General features: G+C 40.8%; 2 protein-coding genes across 5 annotated transcripts in view; one reads left to right on the top strand and one right to left on the bottom strand.

The window, feature by feature from the left end:
- IDUA (alpha-L-iduronidase) overlaps positions 1 to 21,999 on the bottom strand; it is a 55,698-nt gene extending 33,699 nt beyond the window's left edge. For 3 of the 4 annotated variants that reach the window (XM_053968712.1, XM_053968710.1, XM_053968711.1), the window contains exons 1-2: positions 21,552 to 21,999; positions 18,274 to 18,414 (exon numbers count right to left, since the gene is read on the bottom strand). In XM_053968712.1, the coding sequence (XP_053824687.1) occupies positions 18,274 to 18,414; positions 21,552 to 21,676 (266 nt within the window). In that variant the 5' untranslated portion in view covers positions 21,677 to 21,999. The remainder of the gene's footprint in view (positions 1 to 18,273; positions 18,415 to 21,551) is intronic. The other variant, XM_053968713.1, reaches the window with a different exon arrangement.
- On the top strand, positions 1,414 to 12,675 carry SLC26A1 (solute carrier family 26 member 1). Its single transcript, XM_053968707.1, is given in 5 exon segments — positions 1,414 to 2,799; positions 2,801 to 2,843; positions 9,143 to 9,151; positions 9,153 to 9,794; positions 11,155 to 12,675. Coding segments are annotated over 5 exon segments (2,259 nt in total). The 5' UTR covers positions 1,414 to 2,755.
- Positions 22,000 to 24,545: the final 2,546 nt, after the last annotated feature.

Raw genomic sequence — 24,545 nt, 5'->3', positions numbered from 1 at the left:
ATGATATAAAGGTAAATTACAGAGTAATTGAGACTTGAGAGCATTTTAAACAATGCAGGCATTCGGCTTAAGAGGGTATTTAAATTCACTGAATTTTTGAACTTCCAACACTTGCACAGAAGGAAGAACATGGCTATTACAGCTGGACTATGTACTTTTGAAGATTTGATATTATTGACTGTGACCCAGTAAACAAACACTTTTAACTATGATTCTGTGATTCTAAGATTAACTGTGTGTATGTGACTAATTTAGCATTAATTTTTTTAATAGTTAGGTTACTAGATATGAATTGTATGTAGCAATACCATGAATTTTTCTGAAATCATCTGAAAATCCTCAAGTAAATGTGTCAATAATGTCAAATATATTTTATGCCTTTACATCATTTATTTCATAAATACTTCTGTTCAATTCTGCTTTTAATCTTTTACAGTTTTTAAACCAATTGAAACTGTGCATCTGTTCATAAAGATAAACAGTAAGTCATACAAAGAAAAATCACCAGTAAACTCAAAATTAATGGTCAATTATCACCATTCTTTTCTATTGTAGTTTCTATTCTTAGAGATGGGTGTTTCACTGTAGTACCTCTTTTGGCTGTTTTGGTCAGTTACCACTGTCTCACTACTCAGCAGCTGACAAGGAAAGACAGCACATTTAGAACTGGAGCACATTTAGAGTATTAGTGTCAGTGGAATTCAACCAGGATGCCAGGACCAGCCCAATCAGAATTACTGCTGGACTGAAGACTTGATGAATAACTTCATGTAATGGAGTATGAACTCTCATCTCCATAATCCACTAATGAAACTTCTGCTGTCAGTATTTTTGTATGTTAAGTAAAACTTGTCCATCATAAAACACAGTTCTGTCAAAACTATATAATTTTCAAAATTTCTACAGACAGAATGAGAGATTGCTTCATTTTGTCACTTTTTTTCCTGTGTGGAACTGTCCTGTCCAGAGATAAGTTTCTTCTTTTAGATTTCAAAAAGTGCTATTTTTAGGCTAGCTTGAGGCAAAACAAAGTTTCAACCGACTTTATACAGAAGAGGTCAAGTGATAAGTATACAATACTATCCTCCTTTCTCTTAGGAGCCTGATATTGGGAAAGTGCTGTTAAAATGCAGAGAGGTCCCTGTCAAAAAAATTTTGAAGTTGGGCAAACCCCAATTATTCTGCAAATTCCAAGACTGCAAATATCAGAAGTAACAGAGTTTCCAAATATTGTACAGGAGTTGAAAAGGAGAAAAAGCTTACTTAGGTACTGAAGCAGTTGGGACACATTTTAGGAGGTCACTAGACAAGATAACTCTTGGCTCTAAGAATTAGATAGTAAAATGAATGAAAGGATGAATTTGAGAGACTTGAGTTTAAGTCACTTTATTTTTAATGAAGAAATACCTCCAAGCTAAAATAAAATTAACAGAAACAGTGAAATCTTCTATTCTGTAGCGTTCAAAACCAAAGAAACACACTATCTTTGTGACCAGTGTGCAAAATTCATTATGCAGGTAAGGTGTACTACTGTATCTCCCTTTTTCTAGGAGGTACTTCAGCAAAGGGGAAAGGGATAGGAGTGGTTGACAAGACCTTCCATAACAAAGAAGCAATCAACAGGATTTTGGTAAGACTGAAACTACCTTCTTTAAATTTTGTATTTAGAACGTCACAACTACTACCACCAAGTCTAAGCTCCTAGTAGTAGCCAGTAGTTTTATGACCATTTTAAGAATCCATGACCAGTTTAACATCACAGAAGTTCTATTTCTATTCCTCCCTCACCTAAGTTTTGATTTTTCATTTACATAATTTTTGTGTTTCCTTCTTACTTCTAAAGAGCAGCAAACAACTTTTTTGCACAAGGATAAAAGACAATGTTGAAACCTGGCCCTCTCTAGTCATGTTTGTGTGCCAGCAACACAGTCTTTTTGTGGCCTTGCAACTCCGATCTCAGATTCTTACCACCTGCCAGCTTGTACTCTTCCTTGGCTAAGAAATACACATCTGTTCATCCCTTAGCTTGTAGGCCAGCTGAATACAGTTCCTACAGGTCATGGCCTTGTGCCCAACCTGTTAATCTGCACTCCTTAGTAACCATTAAACATTACCTATCACCTTTGTCAAGGGGAGGAGATGGATGTTTATTTATCACTTGGATAGGTTTGCACTTATACAAAGATCTTAGATAACTGAGAGGGAACTTGGTCATTTATACACCTCACAAGAATGAAGTAGACTTTCAACAGAAGTCTATCTTTGTCCTACTGATCTGCCGACATTATGACGTCTTTGGTTTACACAGAAGCAAAAAATATTGTGATCTGAATGTGCTGACATGTAGAAAAAGAACTCTGACCTCTAGCTCTCCCATCCTATGCATTGAGCAGAACAGGACTTACTCCAGCCTGCAAAGGACACAAATCTCAAGCAAGACGGAAGTTCTATTCATACACATTGAACATGTAAAATCAAAAGCTAATGCTACATGGAGATGCATAAACCAGATCTCAGATGAGAAGTAGCTTCAAAGGTCAGAGATGTGCTAGCCCGAACTCAGCACAATTTTTGGATCAGTGCTAGTTAATTAATAATCTTATGCATTATTTAAACTCAAATCCTCAGTTAGCGATACATATATATCCAGCTTTACAAAGTGATACAAGTGACAACACACTACCAAACAGCAAGCTCAAGATTCCATAACTACCCATTCTTACCTTGAGGAATATTTAGCTAATAATTATCGTTTATGCAAATAAAGCAATGTCTGGCTAAAGACTTCCATTCATTCCAGTGCAAAACCAGAGCTGGTACACTCCTGTCAAAAAGCTATCCAGGTAAGAGATTTGTCTCCCTTCCTCTGCTTCTGAATTCAGTTTAATTTGTTCTTTGTCTGTTTTCAAAGGTGCAAAACTGCCTCTTTTCACTTACTTTGCTTGTGCTGTTTTTTTGTTTGTTTATTATTATGGTATTGTTCATAAATATTGCTTGTAAGGTAGACACTGGGCAAAAGTTTGTAAAACATACAGTCAGCTGTAAATGGTACAGCAATTATCCTTCCTGCAACCCTCATCCAATAGTTCAACCATTTGGTTAGTTTTTATTTCTATTTAAGAAAACAGGCTTATCGGTTTCTCAAAGTACTACATTGATATTGAAACTGAGAGCATTTTCTTAGTGCTTAAGTACAAAAAAGTGTTTCCAAAATACTGTCCTTATTGCATGTAGTAAACACAAGATGACATAGAAAACAATAGGAAAAAACATGAAAATGAGCTATCAATTTGGTTTTCTCTTTGACAGCTTAGTATGGCTAAACAATATCCAGCAAAACCACAGGGCAGAACACAGAGCTTAGTATTTAACTTCATGAATGATGACCAGGGTCTTGAAAAGCTATCTTGAAAGATTTCTTTTTTTTTTTTTTTTTTAATAACAGACTTTCACTTTGAAACAGCTACATTCCCAAAAACAAGAAATCTGATTTTTAGGAATGTTTTTAGAATCCACAGCAAATGCCTTTTTAGTGGTCATGTCCTAAGACTCTCCAGAAGAATAATGCTGTCTTGCCTTCAAGAGCGTGTCAATAATTAGATCAGCATTTTCTGGAATCCTTGCACAAAAACTGTCTCTGCAGAACGAGTGAAACTACTTGACCATGTATCTGCATGAATGATCATTCCCAAAGATGATCTTGATGGGCCAGCCTTAACAACAGGTGCTGGCTGACTGCATGAGTTTCACTGTAGACTGCTCATCAGCTCTGGGATTGTTACCTGTCAGTGGCTGTCACCTTACTCACTGGGATATGGGACTAAGAATCCTTGGGAAAACAAGACTTGAATCACAGCTGCTGGTGAATGCAGGCATTTAACAAAGAGTCTAACTTGCCTGGAAAATCCTAAACCAATTTACAGTTGAAAATGAAAATTGTGAATTGGAGATTTTAATTAGAAATACACAAATCTGAAAGACTCTCAGAATAAACCTCTCCTTAGTATAGCAGTTTAATTTGCAGAGGACATGATCTGGCTTTCCTCACTTGTAGAGACACTAAGCTGGAATGCTATTTCCTCTTTCATGTTTGAATTAGTATAACATTGAAACTCAATACAAAAATGCGTAGAAGCAATAATATTTTACCCCTATATAGTGAAAAAACTAATCAAACCTAACAAGTTTCATATGATTTTCCTACAAGGCATTGCCAGGTTCTGTGCCTGTAGTCTGACAGCTTGCTGGGTCAGTGTATAAATAAGTGGCTTTGGTTGCTGGCACCTTGCTTAAGTCTGCTTCCAAGTACATCTTAGTTCTAAAGATGAAAATACAATAGCTAACACAAGACAAACATTCATCTCACTTGTTCTCTTTTAGTACCTGATGACTTCTAAAACTTTTAGATTATGTTGACATATCTAAGCAACCCTACAGAACAAAAGATTATTAAATCAAAGAAATAGCTGCTAAAGCAGTATTGCCTTATATTATATGCAGCTCCGGGGACTTTATTTCAGACTAGTCAGTTCTCACAAACTAAACATACTCCTCACATCTATTCAAATATGTCCAAAGCACCAATTGCTGACTTAGGTTTTTATGCCACCATAAAGGGTCAAAGTGCACTAGGGCATAGTTTCTAGGTGCCCTCCTCTTAAAAGAAATCCAATTTGCAAGAATAACACACCCCTGTACATTGAATCTATGCACTACAAATGAGCCCAACCAAGGAGTTTCTTTAAAATCGTGTCATTGCTCAAAACCAGAACAGTAACATAACCATTGCCATTAGAGCCAAGAAAGGCTCTTTCTGTTTCTGTGAGACAGAAAAAGCTTCTGATATGAAAGATGAGCAATATGAATAATTTAACACCTGTGTTTCCAATCAAATGTTTAACTAGACTGATGTCTCTCATGTTTTTCAGTGAGTTATGCAACAAATAAATACAAAACCCATCCTAACCACATTAGTTTTTAGTGGATTTTCATAGTTCAAACATGGAGAAAACAGCAAACATCGCTTGGCTCAAACTCTTTAAATGGCTCTGTCCCAACTTACACTTGAAATCACTATTTCAGCAAGTGAGCAATTATACTATAAGCTGCAATACCATCTGACTTCTGTTCTAAATAAAGCATTTAAAATATCTCAACATAGGGAGACAGGCTCACTGTCACTACTCCCTCCTGGGCTTTATAAAGATACAGCTTCAGATTTTTTGGTTGGCAATCCAGGATGGGGAGGCAAAAGCATGCAAAAGAATTACTTTTTTGAGGGTTATGCTGTTTCACAAAGAACAACTTCTCCATTCAGATTGGTTATACATGCAGCAGCAAAAACTGCCTGACAAAGAAGCTGCAAAGAGAAATCCCACATGAACGTACTGTGATGAACATTTCTTCCCCTGCAGAGAGATTTTGTCAAGCCACAGGCATGATAAAAAGACAGGAAGAAAGATGGGACTAAGGCCAGTTGGAAAGTCAGAACCTGGAATTTGCCGGCAGAGGAGAAAGAGAAGGTGGGGGAAGGTGACCATTCTAGGCAGAGATTTCAGCTGTCCAGGGAGTCTGAAACTTTTAACCCTTTCCTGGGAAATAAAAGCTTTGTAAAATATTACTCCTCCTCAATTTAAAGTAGAAGACAGACAGTCTGGGACCTGAGATGTTAGAAGAAGAAATTTTTAAGTGGGAGGAAATGATGGAGTGGCTTGTAGCTAGACTTTTCTTAATAGCCATAGACTAAACCAATTTCTCCTGCAAGATAGACTGCACTTTTAGGGGGATGCAATAGTGAGCCAAGAGACCTGCTTCAGTGACTACCAACACAACAGTAGAGTGAACAAAGAAGAGTTGAAGAGAGTGTAGTGAAGCCCTCTGTCTTCAGGAAGAAGATGAGACCCTTGGCCCCAAGGGAGGAAGAAAATAGGAAGGACTGTAGTCCCAAAATGAAAAGCTGAACTATTGTTTCTTTTAGTCCTTAGCAAAGCATCCTTATAAGAGCCCTGTGAGCAGTCTGTCTATGCACAGTGGTGAGAGCACTGTGACATAAAAAGGAGAGTGTCACACTAGCAGATTTTTTTCTCCAGGCGGTTGCCATGTGTGACATGGAAACACAGGAGGTGGTAACTGTGTTTCCTAGAAGGTCTATAGTGCAAAAGAGACTCCTCTCTCCCTTAATAGACTAAGTATTAATTATCTGGCAACTTGTACCAATAAGGCGGCAACCTAATCAGGAATCCCAGGTGGTGTCTCACTGTGTTTTAGTAGAAACTGGGGGGGGGGGGGGGTGGGGGGAGAAGTGTTTTGGAAAGTTTTCATTCTGAATTCTGTGTGTCTTTCATTATAGTAGTAGTAGCTTAATAAAGTTTGTTCCCCTTTGTTTTAAGCTTAAGCCTGGTCTGCTCTGTTCTGATTGCATCTCACAGCATTTATTTAGAAAATGTATTTTCATAGAGGTGCTGGCATTACGCCAGCATCAAACCATAACACCTATAAAAAGCACTCATTGGATATTGAACTGCCCACTAGCTTTTAAGTATGTCAAGCAAGGGCACAATACTTATTTCCTGGCTGGCTGAATTCATTTGGCTGTAAGAAGTGAGTGGCATTTAAATAAGGACTTGCTGTCCTGATGCACGTGTCTCATTCTCCAAACTAATTTAGGTAAGACAGGAAGTACTGGCATTTTGCCTTTTAAAAATTAGTGTCTTTATTACACTTGCTAGCATTCTGTATTTGGTAAACTTTATTGATATGCTCTTAAGTACTTCACCTGGTGTTGCAACTTCATTTATCTTTTCTGTCACCTTTGCATTCTAATAAAGACTAGATCCAACCTATTTTCCTATCCAAGCAGATCTTGGCTAGCATAACTGTGCAGTACATTAGGGTCTAAAATAAACGTAGCATTGATAAAAAATGGACATGATCTTTATAAATTATTATAGTTAATTGTAATTAGTGTTCCCTTATGATGGAAATAAACCTTACTTACAAAGAAATTTATACAATGGGAGCTAAAAATGGGTTTATGTAATTGGGATGGATAAAACTCTATTAATTTTTAAACATATATTTAGACTACTGTGTAGGTTCTTTTCAACTTGGACAATTAGAACACACATTTCTAGCAAGAATCTCTACTCTGTCTTTTACCAAGTTATATATTACCTGTAACACCTGAACATCCTGCTTTGAATTGTGGTTAAACTTTGCATAACCTTAGAAATCATGCTGTATCACTTATATGTATGCTGTATCATAATACCTGGGAACTTGTTTAAAAGTTCTGCTTTAGTTACAGATATATAATAATCTTATTATTATTTTCAATCTGGAGGCAAAACATAATTATTAAAATCTTGGAAACTATTTCTAAACAGGATAGACAAAGGACTTTCTAATAAGCCACTCTCTATTTGGACTGCTCCAGGACAGGCCATTGATAATCTGTTCTTTTGCTTTTCAATTATGTTTCCAGTTGGACTCATTAACACTTTTTCTAAATTCGGAATTCAACACCTTAACAGGCTGTTACCTAACATTAACAAATCAAAATGTTCTTCTTAACAACAAAAAAATCCCATGAAATTTCCAGGGAATTCTGTCAGTAGCATCCAAACTGTGTATTAACTGTTAAAACCATTAAAATTTACCAACAGAATTCTGTGCCAGTAAGTTTACTTCAAGTTTTATGAAACTGATGGGTACAGAGTCTGTCTCTAAACACTGAAAGAGGAAAGAAATAGCTTTCACTTGTAAATGAAGACAAGCTTTGACACTATGGTAATGTCAATCCTGGCACCAAACAGCTCTGATGCAGAGATCCTGGCTGTTAATGACACTGGGAGAGGCTGAGCCTAGAGAATGTCTGCTTTCCTAAAAGTTCTGCATACTGTTGTATTAGCACCTACTATCTTCATCTAGATCAGTACAAGTCACTCCTTATCTCCCACTATTCTTATATGGGCGTCCGCACACACAAGTCTCTTCTTTCCCTCTACTGCTAGCCAGAAAAGATTTGCCACTTGTGGCATAGACTGTTTAACATTTTCCACTTGTGTGTTCCTATTTTATTTTTTTAGCTATGTATGTTAGGACACTTGCATGTTTTGCTTCTTTGTCATGTTCCTACCTCAAAATTACTTATGAATGCACTAAGCTAATTTCAATTTAATTTGACAATTGAGTAAAAATGCTGAAGTCGAGTTTGGTGAAAACAGTTGTGTCTATTGAGGCAAGAGACATCAAAACCACCCCCATTAGGGGAACACAAATCATCCCAGGCATCACATACTAGAAAACAATCAGGAGAACCATAGGAAACACTGCTGTGTTTGTTCTGCTGTACACATAATTATTTGTTGTATCTCATTACTGGCAGAACAAAGTTGGGTAACTATGGGTTTAAACCTGAAAATAATAACATGTAGCACTCTTCCAACGTGGTAGTGGTAACGTCATGGTGCTTGGTCTGTATGTTGCCAATGTTGTGGTATTTGTGACTAGGTATTTATTACCAGAAGCTGCACATTGGAAACAATCTACAATTCAACAAGTTAATGTTATGTAGCAGCTACAAAGAGTCTATAAATTGTTTATGTACATATCTTTTGTGTAAGACCAAACTGTTGTTCTCCAGAAACCTCTGCTTTACAGGTCCTATCAGGAATATTTTTCTCCTCTGCACTGATGACAACTGCAGTGACAGATCATTATACCCCATGAGAGTTACTAATCAATGATTACAAGATGTACTCACTATACAGAAACACTACAACTTACTTCACTAGCACATGTTTATTTCACACCATCAAGTCCTACTGGTCACAAAGACCTTTATTATAGAACATTTAGAATAGATGATGGAAATCTTTGTCATACCAAAAAATGGCTAATTTAACCCCACTTTTCTTTATTAGAACAAACTGGATTCAATTGAAAGTACTCCTTAATGTGTACAAGAAAGGGCAGATTTATTTCTTAGCCTTATGCATCACTGGAGTGATGAACTGAGAGTGTTCTTGTTGGGATGATGCTTCCTTAAAAGCAAAATCAGGGGACAAACTTTTAATGTTAAGTGACTGTTAAAAAAACCTTCACGAATTGCAACCTAACAGAGTTTTTCTTCACTTTGCAGGAACACATTAAATGAAGTAAACACTGGGAAAATGGAAAGACCACTTGAGGCTACCAGAATGGAAAACAACATCTCATCCTGCCTTCTCATGGAAAGAAAGACTCATGTCAAGATTAACAGGAAAGAAATCATGCTAGCTAAGCTGAGAAAGAGCTGCTCCTGCACACCACAGAAGCTGAAGAACTTTCTTATGGACTTCTTTCCTGTTTTACGATGGCTTCCCAAGTACCGATGCAAAGACTACATTTGGGGGGATGTTATGTCTGGGTTAGTGATTGGGATAATTTTGGTGCCTCAAGCAATTGCATACTCACTACTGGCAGGTCTGAAGCCCATTTATAGCCTTTACACATCCTTCTTTGCCAACATAATCTATTTCTTAATGGGCACATCCCGTCACGTCTCAGTTGGCATTTTCAGCTTGATAAGCTTAATGGTGGGACAAGTTGTGGACCGAGAACTTCTCTTGGCTGGGTTTGACTTGAATGATGATGCCCCACCAGCCTCAGGTGATGGCTCTCTGCAGAATGACAATCTGTCCAACACAACTGCCTTCAACCTTACCATTGCAGGGATAAATGCTGAGTGTGGGAAAGAGTGCTATGCTATTGGCATTGCTACAGCCTTGACATTCGTGGCTGGAGTGTATCAGGTAAGTGGTTGCTGATATCCAGAGGCAAGGTATGAAGTTCCTAAAGTTTTCTGCATGACCTAAGCTCTGGCTTGACTGTCTTTCAATGAGATACATCATTTGAATTTGAATTCATTTGAATGTACCTTGGGCTGTTTTCTCCAGGAAGCCTAACGGTAGGCAACTCAGAGACAGCATGAGGCAGGCAGTTTTCTTAGTTGCTAGCAAACACAGGTAAAACAAGTCTTCTGAAAGACCATCAACATTGTTTTGATACTCTTCTGCTTCTTGGCCTTGTTGCTTTCATGGGACAATGAGGCCCAGTACAGATATAGGAAATTCCCAGGTAGCTGTGTACTTAAGAATGAAGAAATAACTCTCTTTCCCTAGATATTTTAATAGAGGTGTACACCCACTCAACTACTTCTACAGGTTCAGAATGTGCAGCCCAGTGTTTTGCTAGGGGGTGCTGTGTTCTACCAAACTGCTGTCCAAAAGATAATTCAAAGAAAGGACAAGAGGAGAAATAGACTGACTAATCCTCTTTTCAGACAATGGCTGTGCTGGACTCCTTGACACTTGTCAACATGTTGCAATCACAAGGATATCAAGAGAGCACAGAAGGAAGCATCATGAACATACTTCTCTGTTAACTCTGTGTGTGTATGTATGTGTGTGTATATATGAATGCAGAAAGAGCTAGCCATCTTCCTGTTGTAGTAAGAAATTTCAGGTCACATATATGAACAAAAACATGCCCTTGTGAAGTTATATTTTCCAAAACCATCTAAGGAAGGAGTATCAACTAGTTAAGGACAGAATCGTGGAGTTTGTGAGCTGTTCTGACACTTCTGATCTTAGGCATGCCACAAAGGCCACCTGCGTTCCATTTTCCCCTCTGTCCAGAGGGCTAAAATTAAAAAATATTTAATGCAAAAGCTAAAGTAGGGATCTTATTTGTTGTCATTCAAGTTTTGTTTACAAGGAAAAGGCCATACATTTTAACTTTATTTGCTTTAAGATAGAAAAAAAGGAAAATTGACTTTGGTATAACAGAAGTATTTTGGACCCACTGTTCTTCTGCATGGGGAATAAAAATCAGGCAAGCCACTTCAGTGGAGTCACTTCAGACAAATGTTTGATTGACCACCCTGTCTCAAACTCCTCATTCACCTCTTGGGTTTGGAGCATTACACAACAGTAAAAGGAATAATATTTTAAAAGCAGACTGAAAACAAAAAAGGATAATTCCTATTTCAAGAATGAAATAACCAAATACTATTGGCCTCCAGCTAGTTCTCCCCAATCTGTACCTAATTATTTGCAGCAAAGGTTACAGCTCATGGTTTGTTTGGGTTTTTTTCTTCTTCTGTTTCCTCAGGTTCTAATGGGGATCTTCCGTCTGGGTTTCGTATCTATGTACCTATCTGAGTCCGTACTAGATGGCTTTGCAACTGGTGCTTCCTTAACCATTTTAACAGCTCAAGTGAAATATCTTATTGGAATAAAAATTCCACGTAACCAAGGCCATGGGATGCTAGTTATTACCTGGATTAACATTTTCCGGAACATTTCTCAGGCTAACCTTTGTGATATCATCACAAGTGCCATTTGTATTGTGGTGCTGGTCACTGCTAAGGAACTCGGAGATCGTTATAAGCATAAACTGAAATTTCCTCTTCCCACAGAGCTGGTAGTTATTGTTGTGGCAACACTGGTGTCACACTATGGTAAGTTAAATGAAGTGTATGCATCTAGTGTTTCTGGAGCAATTCCAACAGGATTTATCCCTCCAAAGGTACCAGAGTTCAACTTAATGCTCCGAGTTGCTCTAGATGCTTTGCCTCTTGCCATAGTCAGTTTTGTCTTCACTGTATCCCTTTCTGAAATGTTTGCAAAGAAATATGCTTACACCATCCGAGCCAATCAGGAAATGTTTGCTGTGGGGTTCTGCAACATCATTCCTTCCTTCTTCCACTCTTTTGCGACCAGTGCAGCTCTGGCAAAAACACTTGTCAAAACATCTACAGGCTGCCAGACTCAAATCTCTGGAGTAATTAGTGCAATGGTGGTTTTGCTGGTGTTGCTCTTCCTGGCACCTCTCTTCTACTCCTTGCAGAAGTGTGTCCTGGCTTGTATTATCATTGTGAGCCTTCGGGGAGCCCTGAGGAAGTTCCGAGATGTGCCAGCACGGTACCGTGTGAATAAGGTGGACACACTTGTTTGGGTAGTTACCATGTCTGCCTCTGCCTTTGTCAGCACAGAAATAGGGCTCTTGGTTGGCATTGTTTTCTCCATGTTATGCATCATTGTTCAGACGCAGCGGCCACGGACAGCCCTGCTTGGTCAGATTCAAGATACAAGCTTTTATGAAGATGACTCAGAATATGAAAATCTCTCTACTGTTCCAAAGGTCAAAATATTTCGTTTTGAAGCCCCACTTTACTATGCAAATAGAAACTACTTCCTAAAGTCTCTGTACAGATTGACCAATTTAGATCCTAACCTAGAAGCTGCTAGGAGGAAGAAATATGAGAAGAAGGAAAAGCAGCATCTGAAAAAGGGAAATCACGGAACAGCTAATGGACTAGGCATCGGAGAATCCACTTCGCAACTAGTTCCTAAGCAAATTGATTTCCAAGCCCTTGTTGTTGATTGCTCTTCCATCTCATTTTTGGACACCACTGGAGTTAATACTTTGAAGGAAATCCTGAAAGACTACAAGAATTTAAACATTTCTGTTCTCCTGGCTTGCTGCAGTCCCTCAGTGATAGATTCTCTAAAAAGAGGAGGTTACTTTGGAAAGGATTTTGGATGTATGCAGGAAATGCTATTCTACAGTATACATAATGCTGTGCTGTTTGCAAAAGACCAAAAGCTTCCAGCAGACTGCTCAGTTTAACCCTATGAATTCCTTCATGATTTACTACAAAGTGACAGATAGAGAGGGGTAGTTTGTAACTAGTAAACAAGATATACTGTTGGCTGTGTAAAGCCACTCCCCCCAAAGAGTTCCACATTATGTCATATGCTACATAGGGCAGCCACTGGGGAGGCAGCCCAGGCCAAACATGGAAAAGTTAGCCCACCACCTACACTTTAAAATACAGGCAAAGGCAGTCTTGTCCATCATACCATGATTGTTTGTGACCCAACATGGATGTCAGGGGACTGTAGTGGTGGAAGGCCTGCCCAATGTTGCTGTCCCAGTGATTTAATGGCTGGTTTGTGTTAAGAAGCCTAAGCCACTTCCATGAAAATGCAATCAATATGGCATTCTGGATACATAATTGTTTAAACCATGGCTTGCAAGGCCCTACCCCTTCCAGTCATTCTAGGTGTACTCCTAAATAAGTCCCCACTGTTTGTATAAAAATAAAATGTATAAAATATTGTGGAATGTAGAATATCTCTCCTCCTTGATCCCACAAGCTTAATAGCATAATCTGCCACAGGAGAATAAACTATGATCCATCACAGGTTCTTCTCAAAATTACCATTTCCAAAAATTGCTGGCTTTGGAGTTTCAGGAGTCATCCGCTCTATTGGATTAAATCTGTTGTACTTAGTTACAGAAGGCAGTGATACCCCTGATCATGCTGGAAGAAATATGACTCTGATGCACAAATTTTTAACTAGTAAAAGGACAGACAGGATCAAGAAAAATGAATGGCTCTAACTGGCAGCTACCCAACTTGTTTTACTAGCTACCCAACTAGTTGTAAAATAAGGTGCCTCTGGTGGGCAGATGCAACTCTAATTCAGGGATACATAGGACCATCAAACATAAAACGTCAGAGCTGTGATATAGCATATCACTATCTTCCTACAAATGCCTGCCTGGGTTCAAAGAAAAACAGGAGAAAATAAGGGTAGGGTGGGAAGGTAAATCTGAGAGTTTTCTTGAAGGGGATTGGTGGATCAGTCAGAATTGCCTGGCTGGTCTTCTCTGATGCAATGCTAATAAAGTATTACAAGTAACATACATGGGTCAAGTAAACGGAGCAATGCTTTCTAACTTGTGTACCCCTCTCTGTTGAAAAACTTTCACCACTGTTTGTACATACTACAGATGTTGTGGGGGTTTTGTTTGCTTTTTTCCTATCATATTAATCTTTGATTTGAGGTCTACTAGACCATGTCTTCTGGGCTGGTTACTTTCTATAATAATTTGCATTAACTGCTGTTCATTATGCTTTATATCATCAGTTGTAATGTTGTATATGTACGTTATCTCTTCTCAAATAAGAATAGACTTGGATTTTGATTGTAAAACAGTATGCAGTGTTCCAGCCCATGGCATGGGTAGAATATTCTGTTTCATACTCAAGTTTATAATTACCTGCACGAAAAACAGTTGTGCTCACTTTCTCTCCTTTTTCACGTCAGGTTCACACACCAGCAAGCATGGAAGGAAATTCTATCACAGCTGTGCCTCTCAAAACTAACATGCTATAGAAATAGGTTCCATATATGCAGAGGCCATTTCTTTGCCGTCCCATTTAAAGTCAAGTCAACATATTGTATGGCTTACTCATTTCAACTTTTTAGGTCACTGAATGAAAGAACAGTCAAACTGAGGTTCTCTAGGTGCCCCAGAACCTGTCTGGCTCTCAGAAACAAGTATTTTCTTAGAGGAAAAGCACTGCACTTCCAAATGACCAAAAATATCTCCACAGGGACTATGACTAGCACAGTATCAGGTTATTAATGCTGGCGTTTTCACACACTCATTACAAAGGAAGTCTATCAGCCACACATTGTTAGTACTGCTAAAGCAGCAAAACCTGACAGAAACATCTGACACAAGATTAAAGGATTGACCACTAGCAGTGTTTTCCTGTCATAAAACAATCCACATTATTATTTAAATTGCGGACTTGGCATGATTAGCTTCTTTCTCTTCTAAAAGGAAGTGAGCAGTGTCCAAGGACAAAAACTGCTCGGTACCTGCTTTGTTTGTAACCATTCTTTGATCAGGGAATATCTCTTTTAAGGTCCTGTTTGGGCCTATCAAGGCAAATGGGTTTATAAGAGTTACTACCAGACAGTATCAATATAGACACTCCTAGGACACTGTGCTAAAACAAGCTGTCATTGGAGGTCAAATAAAGCATCCTACCAATCTACACTTTTTTTAGCTTTATGGATCCAGCTACCAACATAAAACACAAAGAAAAAAATGTAAAGATACCCTTAACTCTAGATTAACCTCATTTTAAAAGACAAGAAAAAAAAAAAAAAAAGAGAGAAATTCCAGTGGAAGGTGTATCTTTGCAAGAGTCTCTGGAGAGTAATGAAGAGGATAAGAAAGTAATATATATGGTGAATAAATATATTCACCATATTTCTTTTAAGTTGGATACCTAAGTAAAGAAACTTGACTGCACATAAGAGAGAAGGTAAACTTTAGAATTTATATTTGAAGAAAGAAACTATTGGTCAGAAGAAACTGTAAGAACAATTTCCTGTTTTGGTTTTACTGGCAGAGCTGAGCTCAAAATCAACTGTGTTGGACATTGTCAAACACAGCATGGAAACAGCTTCAGTGCTTTGATGTAGGGATGCTGGCAGACTGTGAACTATTTCTAAGGAGTATGTAAAAGGTAACTAAAAAAACAAGCCTTTTTCTGGATCATCTGTATTTGCTATACTGAGTTCTATTAAGATTAAAGATATGAAGATTGAAAATTAACAAAAACTACTGATTCTCTTCTCTTCTAATTTACCAGAAATTAGCTATCATGCCTTGGAGAGGAGCTGGGGATAGGCTGGTAATTCCAACTAGGTTAATACTAATATTGAAATAAAAAACATTATATGCCTTTGAAGAAATGTTATATGCTTCATGTAGGTTGACTGTATTTTTGTTCACTGTGATACCTTGTGATTTACCATGTATCATGTATCCAACGGATCTTAGTACTGCTACATAAAACTAGGAAAGGATTCTTATTGTGGACTGTGTGTGTCTCTTGGAACTGGGCAAAGAGCCGGAGTCTTCAGCTCAAAGTGTCCTGTCTTGTTGCCTAGTGAAGCATAGCCAAAATGTGTGGTCTAGGTGTCAAAACAGCTCTATTTACTGGCACTGGTAACCAACAACCTGGGAACTGTCCAGTCCATGAAAGACATCCTGGATTTCCCCACAATCATGAATATTTCTGTGTCACAAGACCAAGACCAAGAGACAAATGTGTGCTACTGGTTGGAAAATAAAACTAGGAGTTCTTTGAAAACAGTTTGCCTTGTGGTATCCTTTCATAAGTGGCGAAATAATGGGCTGACTCCAAATAAAGACAAAGATGAAGAGAGGGGGTTGCTATACTAAAAAATGTTAAAATAAAGGGATGAACTTGGTATTGGGGGATTAAAAAACATAATGAGAAAGACCATTACAGAAGTGAGAAGGGGAAGGTGGCAGTCTTTTATTTGAGCAGATCTATTTCTTGGCAGAAACATTGATGGCATCTTTTTTACAGATGGTGGCAGCTGCGAAGAAAAGCAAAGCTTTTATCTGCCAGACTTCCACAGAGCTCCTCTGTTTTTTCTAGGTTTTTTCTCTTCTTCAGTCAAGTGCCCATCTCTACATTCCAAAGAGTGCTCTCTACTCATCAACACCATGACTTAATACAGTTCTGCACCTAGATGGTTGCACTCAAAGCCTCTTTACATCTTTCTGGAAATCACTGGTTCAGGAAGAGATTTACACATGCACAAAATTAAGCATCAGCACTAAACTTCTCTGCTCAGAATTGCATTCCTGCTCCTGTTGGTTTTTTCAGTCCCAATGTTTGTCTGCAGGCTCCATGCTCCTTCCCCTTCCAAAAGTGCTGACATTTAGTCCACTGGTTGTCCTCCCACAGCTTACAATGTCTTCTTGTCTGTGACAAATGCACATTTTTTTGCAAGATGAGAAGTTTTAGCTTGGTTCTAAACAGTAGCAGTTTCTAATTTCTACATGTCAAAGGTGGGCTAAAGATTGAAGCTGGTAGGATAGAACCCTACCTTTGAGACACTACAGGTTTTTTGGGAACTTCTTAATTGATTACTGTGTTTCCATGGTCCTAGAATTTTAATTGTATCAAGGATTGTATCCTACTCTTTTTAAAAGGCTCAGTGGCTCAGTCTCCACAAAGGCTGAGGAGAATGCATGACAGATGCATTCCTCTCCCTCAGTCATGTGGAAAGCCCAATTCAACACAATGGCACAGCTAACACAGGCTGCCAGAAGGGATTCTGGGCTCCAAGTGTAGATGTGGCTACTTTATTTCCAAAGGTACTCATTGATTTTTCCTAAGTGAATTGGTTACAGAAACCTGAAAGACCCAATCCACCTCCCAGGAGAACCCTCTAAGACAGGGACTCCAGAAGTGGTGAGCAGTGATGTGTCCTAGGCACTGGTTCACTCCAAGATTACACATTCCACAGTCCAGTAAGAGAGGGAGACACACACACAGGAAAGGGTGTTTAGTGGAAACTTCACGAGGGAAACAAGAGAGCAAGGAGCTCTGTTACCTGCTATGCTCACGGATGAACTAACAAACAGAGGCCACCCTGGAGTACCGATGCAATACTTACCTGTGTGCAGGACTTATGACCACCTTCCTCACAAGGACGCCTTAGTATCAAAGAAAAAAAATCCTTCTCCTAATGCAGACTCTGAAACTCCCTACTCCTCTGCTCACACACCATTTTCAGAGTCTGAGCTCTCCTTCCCTGTTGCTTCCCCATAGTGGTAAATTCCCATTCTTCTGTGTCTGGGACAGGAGATGCAACAATGATGTGGATTGTAAATGTCCTCAGCTCAGCAAGAGTCTGAGCCAGGCAGAACTTTTAAGAGCTATTACAATTTTTCATGGGGTTTTTATGGTTTGTCCTTCTTCATAGACCAATTGCTCTTGCTCTAGGCATCTGGCTATTTGGCTATTCCCACTGGGCATCTTGGTATGAGTCTGTTCAAGCTGAGTTAAAAGGGACTTGAAACGCTATGAATTCCAAGTGCTCTCCTAAAGTCTGACATATTTCCCTAAATCTAAAAATGCCATTTTGTATATAAAACCTTTTGGAACAGGGTATTAACTGGTATTACCCGAATCCAGCCTGTTTTAATTCTCACTACCTGTCAATTAATGCAGTGCACAGGTGCCTTCAAGAGGCAAAAAGTAACTTCTAAAATGGGCAGAAGGATTATCGCAGCTTTCATTTGGACTTCTCAGTAAGTTAGGCTTGTATCAACCTTTGTTGGATTTTTTTGCTGTATCTCCTACATTAAAGGACTAAAAAGTAAGCTACCTTTCTAATCCCCCAGCTTCTCAGCAGAAACTGTGTCTTTCTTCATCTCTTAAAATTCCAGAATTATTCCCATCTGTTGGAACTTAGCTAACTTCCACAGAAGCAAAGATATGCCCAGCTTGCAATTCAGCTAACATCAAAGTGAGCACCTGTTGAACCCTTTAATGTGTCACATTTTCCTAGACTTTGACTTGAGGTGTTTGCTTACCTAAGAGAAACTAATTCCAGTAACCAGTGAATCCGAACTTGTTCAATGCCGCCATGTGGAACTGAAGAGATGTAGGCAAGATTTAGCTCTTGGTCTTTGCTCAGGTCAAACAGGTCAGCACGGTTGTGAGGTAAAGGAGGGCTTCAGGAAAAGATGGACAGAAAAGAAATACATTGAAATATTAAATAACAGCCCCACTGGGCATGCAAAAATTCCTATGCTACATCCCTAAACCACCTGCATGTTCCTACATGGCATGAGGAGCACTATCTAACATGAGATGAAAGCAAAATGAGTTGCAGGTTATTTGGGGCCAACTGGCTGTACACATTGTTTGGCAAAGTAGAATACAACCTGGGTGCATCTCAGTGCCTTGCTCAAAGGAAAACCTTGCCACCAGTCACTGCTGCACAGACAGCGATCTCAGGCAACAATGGCCAGAGGAAACCATACAGTGACAGTTGCCTTGTCTCTGAGTTACTAATCATAAAGGAGATCACTGTCTTTAAGGCTTTACAGTGGAAGTCAGACATGCTGACGTCTGCAGTAAGAAAAATATGGTCTTGACCTTCTTGATGAAGTTCATGCAATGACATCAATTCTTTCTCTGCTGTGGACGCTACTACACTATTTTGAAGCAGAATTAGCTGCTCATAGCCTTCATATTCTTCAGCCATGTTCAGCTAACCCTTAAGCATTAGAAAGCACAGGAGTGTGCATTTTGAGGTTTCTATGTTTGATTCTGCAAGCAGTTTAACAGGCTCATGGCTATACAGCAACAATCATATCAACTTGACTTTGATGTCAATTTATTCCACTGAAATTAACTGTGGCAAATTTCTGTTGTTCCTATCTCCACAGATAAATACTGCAAGATGGAGATTTCAACCCTACTCTTCACAAGTCAGCAACTTAGAATGCTGCATGGTTCACTGGGTCTGGGCATCCTTAGGGACTTTAATTAAACCTCCTTGTATTGCGCACATTCTGAACGATAAAGTATTTTTGTGACAAGAAGAATAAAACAACACTGATAAAGGCTTGGTAAGATATATCCATGTGTCTTCACACTGCAGCAAGAGATGACCTGTGCTCTAACTACACTTTATATACAAACTGTTAAAGTCAAAAACTGTTGTAGTCTATACCTCGCCTGTTGTAGTCTGCCTCCTATGATATTGACCAGACTTGTGCTGACTGTAACTCTGCTGGGAAGAGTCATTTATGTCATCCTTGCTTACTCTGTACCCATCCATATAATCATCCACCAAGGGCATTACCCAATGAATCTCCTACTGTATAACCATCTGTATACAAAGGAAGAAACACCTGATCCCACCTGGATAAGAACTTGACACAAAGATATTGCTGATCTATTACCACATCTCCTGCATCCTCACCTGAAAGTTCCAAGTCTTTAGACAAACCACATCCATTTATGATGCTTATTACAAATCAGCCAGTATATGTGAGCCCCTCTCTGCAGTTTCACCAGCATACAAGGCACTTAAAAACTATTTCCATAACATAGCTTCAAGTCACACAAGTGATACTGATAAATTACCATCTCCACTCTTATTAAAAATGTATGAGCCATTTAGGTCTTTTTTATTATTCCAGTGAATAAGGACAATGTTAACAATCAGATTCTGATGGAGTGCTTTACTAGTACTCTGAAATTCAAACTGGCTTCCATTCAATAGTAGCAAAGACAATTATTTTTGCTTAGTCCATGTTGAATAAACATTATGAAGTTCACACCCTGTTAGAGAGAATCTTGCAGAAACTGTGATGGGATACAAAAGAAAACTGACAGAATGGTGGGTTTCATTAATAGTACTATCAGTATCTTGTCCTTTCCTGTTCTAAGTGCAAAGTGCCCATCCAAAAGAACTTCGAGCCTTGCTCCCGGGTTTTCTCAGCTGCTGATCCACAGCTGGGCACTTGCCCAGAAAAGAAGCTTTAGCAGCTGGGACTCAGTTGTGCCACTGCATGACCTTTCAAGGGATTTTCAGAAATACTAGTGTTGGCCAGGTGTTATAAAAAAAGTAACTGCTGACCCATGGATAGTCTCTGCCTCTGCTACTGCTACTCTGTCTTTCCTTCACGCATCTTTCATGTTTGCAGTTTTCCAAAGTTTTTCACACAATTAAAACCATGAGTGTTTCATAGGCTGCAGTTTAAATGGCCTAACATACTATTTTTAAGGCAGATTTTCATTAATTATTCCTAATATTGCAAGAAAAAATTAAAACAAAACAAAACAAAAACCAAACAAACAAAAAAAGAAACAACAAAAGAAGAAAAAATCCTAAAAGCGCAAATGTTTCTCTTCCTCTGAATGTATTTTAGGTCCTGTTCTGTTCCTCCCCCCTTGGAAACCTAAAGAAAAATCTTGTAAATTTTTTCTTAGGGGACCTTTATGCATTATAAAAAAATGTGCAAAAAGTCCTTTTTCCAAAGCACATGCTCATTTCATCCCTATTGCAACTCTTTTCCACATAAGTGTTACTTAACCCACTGTGTGCTTAAATGAAGTAGATCATAATCACTTTAGTGTAAGATACAAGCATGGTAGTGCAATATACCATCTCTTGCTTTCATGCCTGCTAGAAGCTTTTAGTAGTCTCACAAAACTTAAAGGTCATTCCAATCCCAGTCAGCTGAGCAAGACCAGGCTTTCTCTGAGAAGCAAAGCACAACCAGAACACAGGAATTTCTGCATGGTCACCGCCTTCCCAACTTGGGTCAACTTGACCCACTGGCTGCATCTGGTGGTGCATCTGGAAAACGTCTGTCAAGAAGAACAAACTCCAAGAACTATCAGTCTTTTGTTTGGTAGTACTAGAACGCTCAGAAGTTTTTCCTGGGGCCCTTTAAGGGCCTTGGCAATGGAAACACTGAAAAGTAAAGGGAAATGAGTTCTGAGTATCAACATATGTACTGTGCTGGGTAAGAAGAGGGACTTACATGTTGGAGGGAGCAAGGAAGCAAGTCAGAGATGGGGAGACAAGGCCTATTTTTTGGCCAGTTCACATTAACTGGCCACATCCCACATCCCGCCCTACACTGCGGACCTGGTCCAGCACCTGGCTAAGCAACAAGGGGCAGCAAAGGCCCTCTGATCCCACAGTAGCAAGCCCAGGAGAGCCTCGGTTCTTCCTGGAATACAGCGTCCGCACGCCCTGGCGATCGAGAGGGCGGGATGCGGCCGAGGCGAGAACCGAAGAGCCTCTGCCCAGCGGCTCGGGGCCCGGAGCCGGGCGGTGCGCGCTTACCAGAAGCCAGTGCTCCTCCAAAAGTGCTGCAGGGGCCGCTCGGCTCGCCGGGCATCCACGTACACCTCGTACGCCGCGGAGCCCGCGCCCAGCGGCACCAGCAGCAGCCAGAGCAGCGGTCCCATGGCGCCGCGAGGGCCGCGGGGCCGGGGAGCGGGGTCCCACCGCCACCCGCTGCCGACTCGCCAGGGAACGCCCAGGGGCCCCGAGGCCCCCGCCCCCCGGAGCCCCGCGGCCGGGGGAGCCTCCTGCCCGCCGCGCTGCTCCCGAGTCGCAGTGCTGTGACCGCTGTCCCGGCGGCGCTGGTTCCCGGGACTCTCCCGCCGGAGACGTCGCGGGGCGGGCGGCAGCGACTGCGGCTCAGCCGTGCCCCACACGGGGGCGGTGCGCACCGCCACGCCCGCGCTCCCCGTGCCAGGCCGGGGAAGGCCGCGGTGACGGGAGCGGAACCGCCTTCTTTCTCCGGAAAAGCGTAGGGGCAGGGTGGGAGCTGTGTCCGCTGGCTACTTGTAAACCAATTTATTGATCTCAGTATGTCAAAGAGGAGAGTGCGCTCTCAGCCCAGAAAGCCAGCTGCATTCTGGGTTGCCTCCAAATCAGCGTGGGCAGCAGAGCGAGAGGGGGGATCCTGCGTTTTTGCTCTCCTCTGGAGAGACCCCACCTGGAGTGCTGCATCCGGTCTGGGATCCACTACAGGAATGACGTGGACTTGTTGGAGCAAGTCCAGGAAAGGGCCGTGAACTTTACAAGGGGACTGAAGAACTTCCCTGCAAAGACAGTCTAAGGAAGTCGTGGCTGTTCAGTCCTAGAGAATAACGGATGCAAATTTAAAGAGGAGAAGTGTAGGTTAGTTATTGTGAAGAAATTCTTTACTGTGGAGGTGGTGAGATGTTGGAACAGGGTGCCCATGGAGGTTGTGGATGCCCCCTGGCACTGTTCAAAGCCAGGCTGGACAGGGTCTTGAGCAACCCAGTCTAGTGGGATGTGTCCCTGCCCATGGGAGGGGGATGTTTGGACTAGATAATTGTGAAGGTCCCTTCCAACCCTTAACATTCTATGATTCCATGATTCTATGAAGAGCTTGAAATGTGCTTTATCACACACAGCCTGCAGCTTGAGTCTCTAAATGCTTGTTTGTTACCTAGTATACCAGAGGAGTTCATTTTCCATAAGGTGTGACTCTTGTCTTCAGGATCATTCTCGTTTACCTGTTGTGCCTTCAGGAATCTTGTCAAGCCTTCCAGGCAGGGAATCTAGTTCTATGTTGCTAGCTGCACCCTGAGCTGGGACAACAGCTGCCTTTGGGTGGGTGTTGCTGTCTGGGCTTCAGTGAGGGCTGATGGCATTTTGCCAGTTTGAAAGGGTGATCCATGAGAGGAGATCCTTGCACCCACTTGACAACCAAACACCATACTGTGATTTTTTGCTTATTAACACCAACCTTGCACCTCTGTATCTGTAAGTGGGGAAGGTTCATTGTGGGGCCAGCACAAGGTGCCAGCAATTTGAGCACCTAGCTGTGATGGACATGGAAACCATCCCTTGCAGAAGAACCAACAGCTCCATCCCAAATCAAAGACTTGGACAAAAATTTCAGCAGAAAGTTGTTTTCAAGGGAGAAGTCCCCTGAAGCCCCTAGGTGCTACCACAGACCATTCCTTTTGACATCAGGAAGGCTTGACCCTTAGAGACCAAGATGACTTTTCCTCAGAGACTGCTAAAACAGAACTGTTGCATTCAGTTTGGCTGACTTCAAAGTCCAATCTGGAAGACAGGGTGTGAAACCAATGCTATGCAGTTTTTGGCCAGGAAACTTTGGCTGTCCTCAGGCATGTTGTAGAAAGTCCTGAAACACCACAAAGCCATGGATGTAAAATGGTGCTGTGTTGACATTGTAGAGAAGTCTCTCTCATATCTCCAAGAAAATCTCTTCCCTGGGAGTCTGACAAGAACATGATCTCCAGAGCATTTCCAGGAAGATCCTTCTCAGAGATTCCGGTAGGGGCTAAAGAGAACGTCCCCCTTGTTTTCTACAACTTATCCCAAGGCGTGGGCAAGTGCTACATGCAACATACTGGCCATACCAGGCCTGAACTTGGGTGACAGAAGAGAAGTAAAACCCCTGCTAAAGGCTCCATCACCCACAGGTTTCTCTTCAATGTCTAACAAAGCAGCTAACAAGATTCTTCTGAAGAACTGCAATTGCCTGCAGGAAATCTTTTCTGTTCACCTCAGCTGCTCTGGTGCCTCTTGTCAGAGAAAAAAAATCCATCAGAATTATCTGCACCCTGTGAAGGAGCCCAATACACCTCTGTTCCTAAAACATCTGAGGGCTGCTGCAGGGAGAGCAGCTGGGAGCATATGGCTTGCCTTTTCTCAATCACAGTAGTTGACTGAATCAACACATTCTGGCAGCATTTGCAGGTCAGATACCAGGCTACACTGGTGAAACTCCCTTGTCTGCTCTGCAATCCTCCCAATCCTCTACTTTTAGGGGCAGCACAAATGCCAAGATTACCTCAGATTACCTCCAACACACAGTTTGCCAGGTTTAAAAATCTGATTCATAGCTAAACCCATATGCTTAGGTTTCTATGAGCATGGTTGTAGAAACAATGAAGCAGAGCCATGATCAAAACCTTGGTCAAGGTAACCAAGTGAAAAAGGTTTCCCATTTTCCTTTGACTTTCTGCTCCTTCAAGGGCTGGTAAGTGTCCAGCAGCAGTTTTTCTATGTAGCATTTTACAGTGAGGTTTCCCACAGCTGGCACTCCCATCCAAAGTACTCTGGGGATTTTACCACAGCCTTCTCCAATCTCCCTGCAAAGACTGAATGAGAGCTCTTCCTGTACTGAGGCATTCCTGAGGAGGCACACAGGCATGAGGAATGGAAAGCAGCACTGTTCACTGGCCCTTTCCAGTATATTGAGTCTGACCCTTCCCAGCTGTCTGGCCAGCTTAAAATACTCCAGTGTCTCAGACTGGGGAGATGAGA

Source organism: Vidua chalybeata, chromosome Z (genome assembly GCF_026979565.1).
Source record: "Vidua chalybeata isolate OUT-0048 chromosome Z, bVidCha1 merged haplotype, whole genome shotgun sequence".
Taxonomy (NCBI): domain Eukaryota; kingdom Metazoa; phylum Chordata; class Aves; order Passeriformes; family Viduidae; genus Vidua; species Vidua chalybeata.
Note: the sequence above shows the minus strand (reverse complement) of the source record. Positions and strands in the feature narration are given on the sequence as shown.